Raw genomic sequence first — 16,183 nt, 5'->3', positions numbered from 1 at the left:
CATTTCTTTTAATATAATGTTCAGGACAGGGTGCTCCCTCTTGGTTCTCTGTGGCCACTCGTCTTCATCCTTTTTTGTTATTTCACCCAAAGACGAGAGCACACAGCCCAGAATTGAGAATGACGAGGGTGGGTTGTAAAAGGGGGTCTGGGAAGCCTGAAGGGCAGGACAAATAGTTTCCCTCTTGATCACTGAAGAGAAAAAGCATCAGATAGAAGGGAGTTAATGATTGTAGGCATGGTGACGCACGCCTGTAATCCCAGCACTCGGGAGGCTGAGGCAGGAGGATTGTTGCGAGTTCGAGGTCAGCCTGGGCTACAAAGTGAGCTCAAGGCCAGCCTGAACCTCATAGCGAGACCCTGTCTCAAAACTACAAAAAAAAAAACAAACAAACAAAAAATAAAACTGGGTTAATGAAAAAGAAAATACGTTCTTACTTTTTCTTTCAAAAACCAGCTGTGTCATCAAAGTTACTATTCTAAATGATTAAAAGTTCCAGAGCTCAAAAACCAAGGAACCCTCAGCATTTCAGGCAAGCCACCAAGTCTTAGTGTCCAACGCCTGTAACTAAATCCTGTGGGCCATAAACTCATGGAGCAGAAGGTGATCTGAGGTACTTAACGCCTAGAGTGGGAGGCAGAACTGGACCAAGAATGTGGCGATACCCGAGAAAAACAGAAGGGCACCAGTGGCTTATCTGAATAAATTAGGAGAAAATGACATAGGGCCTATGACACAGGATGATATATGGATCGCCAAATAATATAAGGGAAATATAACTCCCAACCTGCTAGATAGCTGAAATGCTGAATTCACATTCTCTAAAACTGAGGAATGAATTCTAGGAAAAAAAGTTAGACCAGGCATGGTAGTGCAAGCTTGTAATCCCAGCACATGGGATGCTGAGGCAGGAGGATTACCTGAACTATATAGTGGAACCCTCTCTCTAAAAAAAAAAGGAGGCAAGAAAAGAAAAACAAAGAATAAGAAGAGTTTACTGAGAAAAAGAAAGTTCTGTTTAAGAGAGACAGAAGAGGGCCCGGAAAGTAGGCTGCCCGTGGACTCTGCTTCTCAAGGGTGTTTTATTGAGCAAAGCCATGATGTGAGGCGGGTTCAAGGCGGGACAAAACTATGGTGAACCAATAAGATTACAGACGTGGTTGCTCAGGTAACATTGATCCAATGGGAAATCACAAGGTTGGGTGAGGTGGGACAAAACTATGGTGAATCAGTAAGATTACAAGTATAGTCACTTAGGTAATCAAATGGGGAAGCAAGTCTTCTAGCAAGGGCACAAGGACCGAACAAGGATTTTCCAGGAAGAATGGGCTAGGGAAGTTTTGTTCCCCCACCCAAGGTGATTGATGCCTATTTGGAATATCAGTCACTGCTGTACCTTCCTAGGGGAAGTCTGTGGGTGTGGTCCTTCCTTTTATTCTTTCTTTCTTTTTTTTCTTGTACCGGGAATCAAACTCAGGACCTTGCGCTTTTGCACTTCTGTCACTGAGCTATATCCCACCCCCTTCCTCTTGTTCTTTTCTTTTTTTCTTTTTTTTTTTTTTTGTCTTTTTGAGACAGGGTCTCACTATGTAGTTCAGACTGGCCTTGAGCTCACTTTGTAGTCCAGGCTGGCCTCGAACTCACAATGATCCTCCTGCCTCAGCCTCCTGAGTGCTGGGATTACAGGCATGTGCCACCACGCCCAGCCCTTCCTCTTGTTCTTGAAGCCTGGCTTTTAGTGACCGACCATCCAGCCCCAACTGTCTTCTGTGCTGAGGGCCTAGCCCCGTCTAACTGCCCTGATATTTATAACTAACTTAGCTGTCTACAGTGAAAAGACTAAAATGACTTGGCTACATGAGACACATGGTTAGGCATTGGTGTCTTCACTGAATCACTCCCGTCATCGATGTTTTTCGATGGTACTGTGCCAACCCACAGAGATATTAAAAATTAAATCTAAAACCTAGGCGTGGTACCTGGGAAAGTGGATGCGCCTTGAGACCACAATGTTAAGTGAAATAAATCAGGCACAGGAGCTTCAATATTGCATGGTTGCTCTTATATGAGAAACTCAAAGTATAAGTAAAGAGCAAAATAAAAGATGGATGATAGGAAGTAGGGAGGTAGAGCTCCCTCACACTCCACACACACATACACACACACATGCGCACAAGCCTAGGTGTGGTAGCGCACACCTGCAACCCCAGTATTCTAGAGGATGGAAGACTGCAAGTTGCCCAGGACTGCAAGTTGCCCAGCCTGGGCAACTTAGCAATGTAATGAGACCCTGTCTCACAATGATATAAATAAATAAATAAACAGGTGGGGTGGTGCAAGGCTGTAGTCCCAGCATTTGGGAGGCTGAGGCAGGAAGAACCTTGCAAGTTCAAGAACAGATTGGGGTACAAAGTGAGCTCCAGGCCAGCCTGAACCGCATAGCAAGACCCTGTCTCAAAAAGATAAAAAAATAAATAAATAAAGAGCTAGGTGTGTAGCTCAACGTGAAGGCCATGGGTTCATTCCCCAGTACTGAAAAAATAATTCAATACGAATTACAGAAATGGAGCCATTTCCAGAAAGAGCTCTCTTGTCTGAGTGCTGTGCTGAGGAAAAGGTTTGTTTGAAGGAATTCTAGAAGGACAGGGGAGAGGTAGCTAAGGAAAGAGCCAGCTGGGCTGATTGAATACTATGAGTTACCCAGATGAGACTGTTTTTGTTTGTTTGTTTGTTTGTTTTTTGTCTTTTCTTCCAGTACCAGGAATCGAACTCATGACCTTGCGCTTGCCAGGTAAGCATTTTTCCACTGAGCTAAATCCCCGGCCCCTACCCAGATGAGACTGTATATAGTTGAACCATGCTGTAGAACCTGATTCCTAAAAACAACCCCAGTGTGAGAGCTGGAGAATTTTCCCTGAGTCCTTGCTTGTCGGGTTTCCAACATTCCTGCTACCTGTGAAGCAGTTGGTGACCGAATCAGTGCTCCATTAGCTTTCAGCTGGGGTGAACAACTAAAGGCCAGGGATCACCCCAGCCCTGTGTTTCATTGTGAAGACAATGCCTAACAGCAGGCGAAGGAGCTCTTCAGACAATGTCATATAATATCTCAGATTTAGGGAGCAGGATGTAAATTTGCATCTTCTCCTGGGAGTGGTGGGGAGGCCTGTTGTTTCTTTGTTTTGTTTTGCTGAGAATTGAACCTATGGCCTCAGGCATGCTAAGCAAGATCTCTACCACTAAAGGTCACCTTCAGCTTACCCCTGAGTGCTCAGAATGTGTGCTGGTGGGTGTGGTGACGCGTACCTGTAATCACAGCGCTCAAGAGGCTCGGGCAGCCGGGGCTACCCTGAGTTCAAGGCCAGGCTGAGTCACACAGGAAGACCTTGTCTCACCCCTCCTCCCCACATATATATCTGGGGCAGGGGTAGATGTGAAAACACTGTATTTGCACAGCATCTGTAAGATATGTTATCTTTTTTTCTTTTTCTTGTATTGGAGTTTGAACCCAGGGCCTTCACTCTGAGCTACAGCCCCAGCCCATTTTTTTATGTTTAATTTTTTTTTTTTTTTTTTTTTGGTTTTTTTTCTCCTGTACCAGGAACCAAACTCACGACTTTGCGCTTGCCAGGCAGGCGCTTTGCCGCTGAGCTAAATCCCCAGCCCCTTTATGTTTAATTTTGAGACAAGGAGATCGCCCACATCAAAATCACAATCCACAATCTTCCTACCTCAATGTCCCCTGGTGCTGGGATTACAGCCGTCCACCACCACCACATCCAGCTTGGCATTGTTTTTTTTTTTTTTTTTTTTTTTTTCTTAAACACATTAGCATGTATTCCCCAGAACACCCCGGTCACTTTGCACTGTCATCGCTTAGATGGTGAGGTCAGCTTGTTAATTAATGCCTTCCTAAGGACCGTTCCCAGCAGCCGAGGAAACAGAGCCCTGCAGAGAATGTGGCTCAACCTCCAGTCACGTGCCCGAGTGGAGAGGAAAGGGGGGGTGTTTGTGGAAAAAGACAGGTTAAGCAATTTATTTTCAAGCGTGACATTTTTTTATTGACAGAATATCTCTCCAGGCGGCGTTCACATGCTTGGGACGGAGGCTTTTAACTTGGCAGTGCTGTTTAAGCAAACAAATCCACTCAGTCGAATGCAATGATTAACAGGAACTGAGAATAGACAGTCACAGCGCGGCGGGGAGAAGAGAGAAGAGACGGGGTTTGAAGTTCCAGGGCTGTGACCTGCAGAATGGTCACCTCACCCGCTGGGGACTTTGCTGAGGAAATAAGGGGGCGCCCCGGCACCTGGGAGTGGTTTTGTGTAGTAATAGGGATCCAGGGAGTGGGAGAACCGAGCGGGCATGGCAAACGCAAAGAAGCCACTTCAGAAATGTGTAAAAGAAAAGTGAAAACGCAACTTAACTGTAAATGAAGACCGAAGGGGAAGGGCGGAAAAAAAAAAGACAAAACATGCTAGCCACTGACAAGAGCCACGTTCGCCCTGTGGGAGCGGGGACACTAAGTTAAAGGCGCTGAAGTGCTGATCGTATCTCAGAAGACGGTCTGCTTGTTTCCTGGTTCTCACCATGGTCTCCTGTAAGTACTGTCTGTTCAGCTTGTCTCTGCTTAGTGCCCTGATTTTTGTGTTTATTTACAACAACAAGTTACAGGAGGACAGGCGTTTTCTGGGGGCCGCTCTGTTCAATGCTTCGCTCTTAGCAGAAGCCTGTGATGAGCTGCTTCAGGGGGAGGTTTTCCACCTAACGGAAAATGCATTGAAAACAACCCTCAATGAATCCACCTGTTCTGAGTACAGAGTCCAGAGTCACTACATAACCCAGACGCTCTCCCAAGAAGAAGCTGCCTTCCCTCTGGCCTTCACGATGACTGTCCACAAAGACTTTGGCACTTTTGAGAGACTCTTCAGGGCAATCTACATGCCGCAGAATGTCTACTGTGTGCACGTGGACAGGAAGGCTACAGCGACGTTCAGGCTCGAGGTGGAGCAATTGCTGAGCTGCTTCCCCAATGCCTTCCTGGCCTCCCGCACCGAGCCCGTGGTCTACGGTGGGATTTCCAGGCTCCAGGCAGACCTGAACTGCATGAGAGACCTAGTGGCCTCCAAAGTCCCGTGGAAGTACGTCATCAACACCTGCGGGCAGGATTTCCCACTGAAGACCAATAAGGAGATTGTCCAGTACCTGAAAGGATTTACAGGGAAGAACCTGACCCCCGGGGTGCTGCCCCCAGATCATGCCATCGGACGGACTAAGTACGTGCATCAAGAATTATTAGACAGCAAAAATTCGTACGTGCGCAAAACAGCACAGTTAAAATCCCCCCCTCCGCACAACATGACCATCTACTTTGGCACTGCCTATGTGGCCCTCACAAGAGAATTTGCTAACTTTGTCCTGCAAGACCAGCAAGCCCTGGACTTACTTTCCTGGTCCAAGGACACCTACAGCCCCGACGAACATTTCTGGGTGACTCTCAACAGGATTCCTGGTGAGTGTGTCTCTCTTTATTTTGTTGCTATTGTGTGAGAGACGGCTTCTCCATATGTTGCCCTGGCCTGCCTGGAATCCCCAGGCTCATGTGATCCTCGAGGGCAGAATGATTCCTATCTGCTTTTCATGAATGAACATGGTAGGGTCAACACTGAAAAAACTGCTTAAAAGATAGTAAGAAAACGTTTAACATTTCAAACCTCTTTACAGCTGCAGATGTTAATTTTAATAGGACATACTGATTTTTATTGATTTTATCTTGTATCTAAAATCATAATGGTATATATTGACGGGGTGTAGTGTGCTGTTGTGATATGCACCCAGCTTCCCATAGCTAAAGGAACGTTCTTCAGAGTAGAAGAAACAGTATAACAACTTAAATTTTTTCATTCTCAAGTTCTTTCCTGGAATTGAATCTGAAATTTGGAGCAGTTTAAGGGTTTCGAGCATCTTCATTTTGTAGATAAAGACACTCCCACATGGCTGGACCCGGTGCCCCGATCACCCGGCCTACAGACAAGTGTGTTGGTTAGGATCCCAGCCTCCAGAGCCTGGTTTTCTTCTTGCTCTGACTTTTTAATTAGGTCTCATTTGTCACTAAATTAATTCCACCGGTTCCAAATGATTTGAATAATCTCAAATTGTTTACAGGGAACTGATTCAGCAGCTAGTTCAACTCAAAATAAAAATTTAGACTCAAAGTTCAAGGGAAAAAAAATATTGGAGTCAATCAGAGGATCAAATTCACGGTTGCTTTAGACGGGTGATTCCACCCTGTATCTCTAACACACCCACGGCCAGGCCTGTTTCCTGGAGGGTCTCCTTTGTGGCTTTCCTTGCGGGGGATTCTCAGCGGAAGCCATTGCCAAGGCTTGTTTTATATGTGGATACACATCGCTTCCTAGACTATGATTGCTTTCTAAATCTGATTTTCTCAGAGCAGGAAGGAATGATGTGGCGGTCCAAAGAAGCAGGGTTTGTGAGGGGTGTGGTGGCGCACGCCTAGAATCCCAGCACTCTGGGAGGCTGAGGCGAGAAGATGGCAAGTTCGCACTCAGCCTGGGCAACTTAGCAACGTAGCAAGACATTGTCTCAAAATTAAAAGTAAAGTCTGGGGATGCAGCTCAGTGTGAAGGCTCTTTCAATCCCTAGCACAAAACAAAACAAAACAAAAAGAGGTAGGGTTTAAGAAAGTCAGTCAGTCCCCAATTTAAGGCTGTTTGAAAAGGATTAGAAGGGTCAAAAATCCTGGAAGTAAAAGCACTCCTCCTCTCGGGTGTGCTCCCTTACTTCCAACTGTGATGGAGATTATTCCATGTTCTGCTGCAGACTCTAAGGGGGCACAGCCACCAAGCAGGTTCCTAAGAGAGTAACCCCAAGGGAAATGGCCATTCTTTTTCCAAGAAAGGGTCAGAACAAACAAAAGCAATATTCAATCTGAAAAACTTGAAGAGTGTTAACTAAAAGATGGGTTGTGATTCCCACTCTTTGAGTAGGGCTGCTGCAAAGGTTTTTGCTGGTTTTATTTTATATATATATATATATATATATATATATATATATATATACAAAATGGAATAGTATTCAGCCTTGTGGTGGGTGGGACCAGCTCTAACTTTGAAATAAAAGTTTGGGGTAGTGGATGGGATGGAGCAGAATGCCTGCTGGGAAGAGGACGGCGGCTTCCTTAGTCAGTAGGAGCGCAGCCAGGAAGCAGCAGTCAGAAAAGTGTTTCTAAGAGGACTTTAGACTCTTTCACCCTAAGGGTCCATGCTTGTAGTCAGTTTCTTTCCAATTTATTGGTTCATTTGTTTTTTAGTTTTTTTATATTTTGGGGGTTTTTTTTGAGACAGGGTCTCACTATGCAGTTCAGGCTGGCCTTGAGCTCACTTTGTAGCCCGAGCTGGTCTCCAACTTGCAAAGATCCTCCTGCCTCAGCCTCCCAAGTGCTGGGATTACAGGTGTGCACCACCATGCCTGGCTTGAGGCAGTGTTTCACTGTGCAGTTCATGCTGGCCTTAAATTCACTTTGAAGCCCAAACTGGCCTCCTCCTGCCTCAGCCTCCCAAGTACTGGGATTACAGACCTATGAAACCACACCCACCTTGTAATCAAGTTCTTGAACAGAAAATTGAACGTTAGTACTGTGACTTTTCATCATGATTTATGTATTGGAACTGAATTTTTACACTATTGGTTAGCAATACATCCAGCAAAGCAATGGAAAACATTCACGGATTCATGAATTTTAAAAACCTGTAAGAGTTACCACCTGAAATGGTTTCCATGTCTAATGCATGAAGGATCCTTCCTTACTAACGGCCCCCATTGGTCCACTAACTCTTGCTACCCTGGGGCAGGCCTTCCTGGAAAGCCCACACTCAGGGGTTGGGGGCCCTGGGACAAGTGGTGACCTTGTTTAACGATTAATCCTCCTCTGTGAAAATCTTGTGGCGAGGGCTTTCCTAATTGGTGTGTGCAGATGCGGGCGCATTTTAAGATTTTTCTAGTTAATTCCAGTGATTGTAGGCTTATTATGATTCTCAAAGTGTTAGGGCCAGAAAAAAAATCTCACAGCAAAAATGGCGTACAGGGAGTTAGAACACTGGCTAAAAGAAATACGTGGCGGGCTGGGGATTTAGCTCAGCTGCACAGCGCCTGCCTGGCAAGCACAGGGTTGTGAGTTCGATTCCTGGTACCAGAAAAAAAAATTTTATTGGTATATTTTAAATATAAATAATGACAACATTCATCTTAGGGAATTTGATTTTTTTTTTCTGGTACCGGGAATCGAACTCATGACCTTGCACTTGCCAGGCAGGTGCTGTGCCACTGAGCTAAATCCCCAGCCCCATCTTAGGGAATTTGAAAGTGATGATGTCTTACTTTTTTTATTTCCCATTCTCCTATCCTTGCTTCAGTCCCTCTTCTATTTCCAAAAGCTTTGTTTCCATTTTTTTCTTCTCTTCTCTTTTTCTTATTGACGCTTTCAGTTTCTCACACCAGAGAAGCAATGCAGTATTTACACTTGTGTGTCAGATTTATTTCACCTGAAAGTATGGTCTCAAGGTGCATCCATTTAGCTAGCAATATCTCAAGCTTATCCTTCTTTATGGCAAAGTAGTACTCCATTGTATAAAAAAATCTTCTTTATCCATTCATTGGTTGATGGGCATTTGGGCTGTTCCCAAGATGTACCTGTTACAAACTGTGCAGCTGTAAATGTAGGAGTATATGTGTCCCTGTGGTACGATGCTTTTAGTTCTTCTGGGAAGATGATAGCCAGAAGGGGAATAGATGTGTCAAATGGAACCTCTAGTCCTAGCTTTTTGAGGAATCTCCACACTGATTTCCACAGTGATTGCACCAGTCTATACTCCCACCAGCAGTGAAGAAGGGTTCTTTTTTCCCTACATCCTCACCAGCATTTGTTATTGGTTGATTTCCTGATGATAGACATTCTTTCCGGGGTAAGATGGAATCTCAGCATTTTTTTTGTTTTGTTTTCCGGTACCAGGAATCGAACTCACGACCTTGTGCTTGCCAGGCAGGCGCTGTGCCACTGAGCTAAAATCTCAGCCCTCAGCATTGTTTTAATTTGCATCTCTTGAATGACTGGTGATATTGCACATTTTTTTCATATATTTATTTGCTGTTTCTACTTCTTAATCTGAAAAGTGTCCATTTCAGATGCCCATTTTTGAATTGGGTCTTTAAATTTGGGGGCTATGCTTTTTTTGAGTTCTTTATACTCTAGATATTAGTCCTTTGAGGAACAACTAGAAAAAAATTTTTCTTACACTGTGCGTTGTCTCTTCACTTTGTTGGTGGTTTTTTTTTGCTGTGCAAAAGCTTTTTAACAAGATGAGATCTCAGTTGTTGATTCTTTGGAGTATTTCCCATACAGTCTGGGTTTTGTTCATGAAGTCTCTGCCTACACCAAAATTTTCAAAAGTTCTACCAATTTAATCTTCCAGCAGACTTAGTGTTTCTGGTTTGTTTTTGTTTTTTTTTTTGGCATATGGGGGAATCGAACTCAAGACCTTATACTTGCCAGGCAGATGCTATGTCACTGAGCTATCTCCCTGCTCTCTGTTTTAATATTTTATTTATTTTTGAGGTAGGGTCTTGCTATGTAGTTCAGGCTGGCCTCCAACTCACAGCAATCCTCCTGCCTCAGCCTCCCAAGTGTTAGGATTACAGGCATTTTCCAGCACACCTGGCCTGTTTTAACATTTAGATCTTTGATCCATTTTGATTTCATTAGTGCATGGTGAAAGATATGGGTCTAGTTTTACTCTTTAGCATGTAGAAAGCCAATTTTTCCAGTACCATTTATTAAAGAGGCTATCTTTCTACCAGTGAATATGTTTGGTTCCTTTGTCAAAGATAAGGTAGTTGAGTATGTTTGAAGTTGTTTCTGCATTTTCTAATCTGTTCCATTGATTTGTGGGTCTGTGTTTTGTTTTGTTTTGCTTTATTTTTGCCAGTACTGTGCTGTTTTTCATCACAGTAGCTTTGTAGTATAATTTCTTTTTTTTTTTTTTATTTTAAAGAGTAAAAGAAGGATAACATAATAATGAGGGGGCTTACCAAATTACAGACGAAGTGGTAGGAAATTATCAATGGTTATTGTTTTACATATTGTTATCTATGAGATAGTTTCTCAGGAAAACAAATGGACAAATAATAGTTACAGACAGGGGCTGGGGATTTAGCTCAGCGGCAAAAGCGCCTGCCTGGCAAGCGCAAGGTCGTGAGTCCGGTTCCCGGTACCGGAGAAAAACCGAAAAACCAAAAAAAAGACAAAAGAAATAGTTACAGACAAAAGAGGTAGGAGATTATCAGTAGTTGTTGTACTATACTTTGGTATCTTCAAAGTGGCTTCTAAAGAAAATAAATAGAGCTATACATGAGTGACCTATTGAATAATCATTAACTTTTCTCAATGGTTGTTGTAGGAAACACATAATAATAAACATGCATCCATTTACAAAATAGGATAGGAACAATACAAACATTACAGGGTTATGGATAAATTAGTAGGAAAATATCAATGGTTGCTGTAATACATGGTGGTATCTTCAAAGTGTAGTATAATTTCAAGTCAGGGATTGTGAGATGGCCCTGCCTTGCCTTTGTTGTCCAGAATTGCTTTTGTTATTCTAGGTCTCTTCTGGTTCCAAATGAATTTTAGGATTGTTTTCTTTACTTCTGTGAAATATGTCTTTGGAATTTTGATTGGGATTACATTAAATCTGTATAACGATTTTGGGAGTATGGCCATTTTCACTATATTGGTTTTTCCTATCCATGAGCAAGGGATATCTTCCCATTTTCTGAGATTCTCTTTGATCTCCTTTTTCAGAGTATTGTAGTTTTCAATGTAGAGATCTTTTACTGTCTTCACTAGATTGATTCCTAGATTTTTTTTTTTTTTGATGCTATTGTGAAAGGCATAGTTTCCTTAATTTCTCTCTCAGTGTGTTTGTTATCTGTGTACAGGAATGCTGTTGATAGTTTTTTGTTGTTGTTGTTTTGTTTTGTCTTTTTGAGACAGGGTCTCACTATGCAGTTCAGGCTGGCCTTGAGCTCACTTTGTAGCCCAGGCTGGCCTCAAACTTGAAATGATCCTTCTGCCTCAGCCTCCCAAGTGCTGGGATTGCAAGCATGCACCACTACGCCTGGCTTTTTCTAGAAGTTTAAGGATCAACATTCGGTTGTTTATTTGAGCTTGCTCTGTTTTTCTGATGTGAGAATTCACCGTTATAAATTTCCTCATAGGACTGCTTTCACTACATCCCATAAGTTCTGGTATGTTGTATTGGCATTATTGTTTAATTGTAGAAGCCTTCTAATTTCTTCTTTAATTTCATCTGTGACCCTTCGGTTGTTTAGGAGGGTGCTATTTAATTTCCATGTGCTTGTGTTTTGTTTTGGTTTGGTTTTTGGTTTTTGTTTTTTTTTCCGGTACCGGGAATCGAACTCAGGACCTTGCACTTGCCGGGTAGGCGCTGTGCCGCTGAGCTAAATCCCCAGCCCCCATGTTTGTGAAGGACTTGTGGTTTCTTTTGCCATTGATTTTCAATTTCATTGCACTATGATCTGATAATATGCATGGGGTGATTTCAATTCCTTTGCATTTACTTAGTTAGGCATGTTATATGAGCTAGTAGCCCCATATCTAATTTTATTTTATTTTTTTTTTGGCATTCTGCCGGGCATTTTAAAACATTTCATTAGTATGTGTTTACAATATATAATGATTACATTCATCACGAGAAGTTCGTACATGAACATGACATATCTTAATTCTTTTTGGATTTTTCTTGCTATGTAGTTCAGGCTGGTCTTGAACTCACTGTATCTCCCAGACTGTTCTTGACCTTGTGGTGATCCTCTTGCCTCAGCCTCCTGAGTGCTGGAATTACTGGCATGCGCCACCATGCCCGGTTCTGAAAAACTAATTTAAAGATAACAATACACAACTTATTAACCACTGTTACCCTCCTATGATCTCGTTTTGAAATTTTGCTTTATTTTTTCTTTTCAAAATAAAAAAAGTTAATTTAAAAATAAAATAAAATAAACCATGGTATACACCAGGCCAGAAGTTATAAAGTGATTCAGCAGATGTGCTGAACATTTAACATTTTATTGAGTTTATAAATATATTACAGCCAGGTGTGGTGGCACATGCCTGTAATCCAAGCCCTCGTGAGGCTGAGGCAGGAGGATCATTGCAAGTTCAAGGCCAGCCTGGGCTACAAAGTGAGCTCAAGACCAGCCTGAGCTGCATAGCGAAACTCTGTCTCAAAAAAGACCAAAAAAAAAAAAAAAAAAAATTTGTAATATCTCAAGTCAGAAACTGCCCTGATAAATCTGTATGCAATTTGCATATTCACATATATTACATCAGAAGCGGGTTGCGGAATGTGATGGCGTAGACGGACACCTTCGCTTTGTTAGCTACACCATCTTTTAGGATCTTGGAAGAGTAACCAGAAACATTGAGCCCATTTCAGCGTTCTGCTGACCTTCTGAGCAGCAGTTTCTTCTGAGGGGCAACTTTAAAACCCAAATACAGCATTTCTTTGTATGGTGACCTTTCTTAATTTTATATGGAGGAAAGTAAAAGTAGATTGACGAGAAGGAAGCTGGTAAGGGCTGGGTCCTGTTGGCATCCATCAGAGCACGTTTTAGACTCAGGAGGACACAGATCTGCGTACTCTATAGAGGCACTCACTCTCACCCGGGGGATTTGGAAGCCAGCACCCTTCAGCTGAAAGCCTGGCTCAGCCACCAAGAGCCTGTTTTATCTCCAGGCTAGACATCTGTGCCTAGACCTGGGGATAAAGCAGCTCCCTGTCGGACTGAGAGAAGAGTCAGAGTGCACGAATTGTACCTGACGTGTTGTGCAAAATGCCCAAAGGAGAAGAAACAGGCAGATGAGCTCATTAGGTGTTGATTCTTGGGGTTTTAGCATTGCTGTTCTAAAACTTCTGTGTGCGTCAACAACAAAACTAAATCCAGATACTACTCGGTTTGGGAAGCATCAGGTATAATTTTTAATTAAAAATCGGGTGTTAGGTACAGGTATTCTTCACAGTGTCACCTTTATATAGTCTCTTCTAGGAAACAGTATTCTGGGACTAATTTTACTAGGAATTAACATTCTAGGACTGTTTTCACCAGGAAGTAATATTCTAGGGCTAGTTTTACCAGGGAAATAGCATTCGGGGACCAGTTAAAAGCCTCTTATAGAGGTCTTGTCATTTTAGTTTGGTCCTAAGACAAATGGTCTCCGTACAGTTGTCTCTCCGTACCCACAGGTTCTGCATCCAGGAATTCAACCAATAAGCCAGCTGTGGTGGTGTACACCTGTAATCCCAGCTGCTCGGGAGGCTGAGGTAGGAGGCTCACAAGTTCAAAGCCAGCCCAGGCAACTTAGCAAGCCTGCCTCCAAATAAAAAATAAAAAGGGCTGGGCATGCAACTCAGTGGTAGAGTGCCCCTTGAGTTCAATCTCCAGAACCTAAACTGAAAAATAAGAACTACATAGATAAAAAGAATTCAGCTGACGCAAGCTAGAAAATATCTAGAAAAACATTGCACCTGTATTGAACATATACAGATTTCTTTTCCTCATCATTACAATTCATATGATGACTAGGTGAGGTATTTCAAGTCGTCTGAAGAGGATTTAAAATGCACATTGGGTTTTGTGCGATCACAGTGATATTTATTATGAAGCACGTGTGCATGAGCAGGTTCATTACCTGTGGAGGGTCGTGGAACCTGTCGGTCCTGGGTGCCAAGGGACAACTGGACTACTCTGCTGGCCTCAGAAAATATTTGCTAGAAATAAGGACAATTCTCCTTTGCGGAAAGTTAACTTGTGATTTTTCAGTTCTGGTTAGGCTTTTCCACGGTCACAGGGTTCCCGCCCCCACAGACTTGTGGAAAGGACTCACACTTTTGCTATTCCACATTCAGGCTTCCTTATTGGTTTTTGCTGCTTTAAACTCTGAATTGGAGTCGTGGTGCACAGCTATGATCCCACCACTCTGGGAGGCTGAGGCAGGAAGATCGTACATTTAAGCCTAGCCTGGGCAACTTAGAGACTTAGTGAAACCTTGTCTCAAAATACTGTACAAAATAAAAGGTTTGGGATTGTAGCTCAGTAGGCCCAAGTAAATACATACATTATACACACAAATTCTTGTATTACTGAGCTTATCATATAGGATAGCCTCTGACAAAGTTCTACCACTACTTGGTTTTTTTTTGTTGTTGTTGTTGTTGTTGTTTCTGTTTTTTTTTCCGGTACTGGGAATCAAACTCACGACCTCGAACTTGCCAGGCAGGCGCTGTGCTGGTGAGCTAAATCCCTAGCCCCTACCACCATTTATTTTTAACTTGGATATTTACAAAGGTTTGGGCCAGGAATATAGCTCGGTGGCACAAGCACCTGCCTGGCAAGCACAAGGTCCTGAGTTCAATTCCTGGTACCTCCCCCACCCCCCACCCCCCGCAAAAAAAGTTCCCCTTGTGTTATTTTTCTCCTTATTAGGAGTGAAGTCAACATCAGAGTCTGGTAGTGCTGTCATTCTGACTGACCTCCTTCAGCTTCAGTGTGTTTTGATGAAGGGTGAACCGGTCATCTTTGTAGAATTTCCCCCTCCCATGCTGAGCCTTGGGAGAGGGTTTCTAGCTGATTTCCTGTCCTTCCAAGACTTGGTCCTGCTCCGAAAGACCCGGTATCTTTCATCTCAGGAACTGGGCAAAGGCCAGGGAGCGGAGAGGGCAGGAACTTCTCCTGCTTTCGGAGCAAGAAAAGAGAAAATTTCAGGCCGGGGACTGCAATAAAGGAAAAGGCAAGGTTAGGAAAGAAACCGGTTGCAACCAGTGCTTATTAGGGACATGTGAGGCCCAAGGGCAGGTTTCTTATTTTACAGGTTCCAGGCAAATAATTCTTTCCATGGGTGTCACCAGGTACAAATGATTAAACGTGCTTCCTTCCCCGCCCATCTCATGGTAAGGCCTAGATTTCTTTTTTTTTTTGGTTTTGGTTTTTCTCCGGTACCGGGAACCGAACTCACGACCTTGCGCTTGCCAGGCAGGCGCTTTGCCGCTGAGCTAAATCCCCAGCCCCCAAGCCTAGCTTTCAAAATGCCAGAGAGGCAGAGTGTCCACTGGTTCATAAAAGGAAGAAAAGAGTCGAATCCAGAACAGAGTGATTTTTAGGTGGAAGCGCAGTGTGGGACATTCTGCAGATGGCGCAAAGGCAGCTCCGACAGTAGCCTGGTTTGGTTGACACTGTGATATAAAGTTTTCTCAGGAAGAAATTCTACAGAACAAAGGGTCCCCCAGCCCCGCCAAAGGAATGAGCATAAAGGCTAACATGGGTGCTCTGTTTGACTAAATCATGCATCTTTTGCACAAATCCTCATCCTTCTTTCTGGCTCAGGAGAAATTCTAAACGAATCTTGTACTTCACCAGTCCGGTCCCAGCTGGCCTTTTCCTCAAGGAGCTCTGGTTCTGTGGAATAGAGGATGGTATTTAAGCATCAGCATCTAGGCACCCTGGGCATGGTAATGCACACTTGTAATCCCAGCACCTGGGAGTCTGAGGCAGGAGGATTACCATGAGTTTGAGGCCAGTTTGAGCTACGTATTGAGATCCTGTCTCAAAAAAAAAAAAATCAAACTAAACCAAACCAAACCAGAGTGGCTAGCTTTCTGGTGTTCACAGTCAGACAGGATTTTTGTTTGTGTTGTCATGTTTTGTCTTTTGAGACAAGGTCTCCCTGTTCAGTGTAGCTTACCTCAAACTCACTAGGTAGCCCAGGCTGGTCTTGATTTTTGTAGCAATGTTCCGAGCCTCCTAAGTGCTCGGATTACAGGTGTATATCACCACACCCAGCCTCCTACTGTCCCATGGTGAGGAGGGTGGCTGGTGTGTGGGGGGAAGGGCTGGGTGGAAGGAAGTCCTGAACAGGAAGTCCACTTCAGCGGGAAGTGCTAGGGTCTCTGGGACAGCACACTGCAGAAGATTGGACCATAGTGATACCCGTAGGTCTGAATTATCCCGGGAGCTCTGATACCCACTTATCTAGACAAATCCCCATCACTGATTGTGGATAGTTGATTTTATTTTATTTTTTTGGTAC

The 16,183-nt window shown here is 43.5% G+C and overlaps 1 protein-coding gene across 2 annotated transcripts in view; it reads left to right on the top strand.

Annotated features, from left to right (window-relative positions):
- LOC106150130 overlaps positions 1-16,183 on the top strand; it is a 50,948-nt gene that overhangs the window by 4,281 nt on the left and 30,484 nt on the right. For both annotated transcript variants that reach the window (XM_013521854.1, XM_013521855.1), the window contains exon 2: positions 4,066-5,509. In XM_013521854.1, the coding sequence (XP_013377308.1) occupies positions 4,588-5,509 (922 nt within the window). In that variant the 5' untranslated portion in view covers positions 4,066-4,587. The remainder of the gene's footprint in view (positions 1-4,065; positions 5,510-16,183) is intronic.

Source organism: Chinchilla lanigera, unplaced genomic scaffold (assembly GCF_000276665.1).
Source record: "Chinchilla lanigera isolate Chin_1 unplaced genomic scaffold, ChiLan1.0 scaffold00064, whole genome shotgun sequence".
Taxonomy (NCBI): Eukaryota; Metazoa; Chordata; class Mammalia; order Rodentia; family Chinchillidae; genus Chinchilla; species Chinchilla lanigera.
Note: the sequence above shows the minus strand (reverse complement) of the source record. Positions and strands in the feature narration are given on the sequence as shown.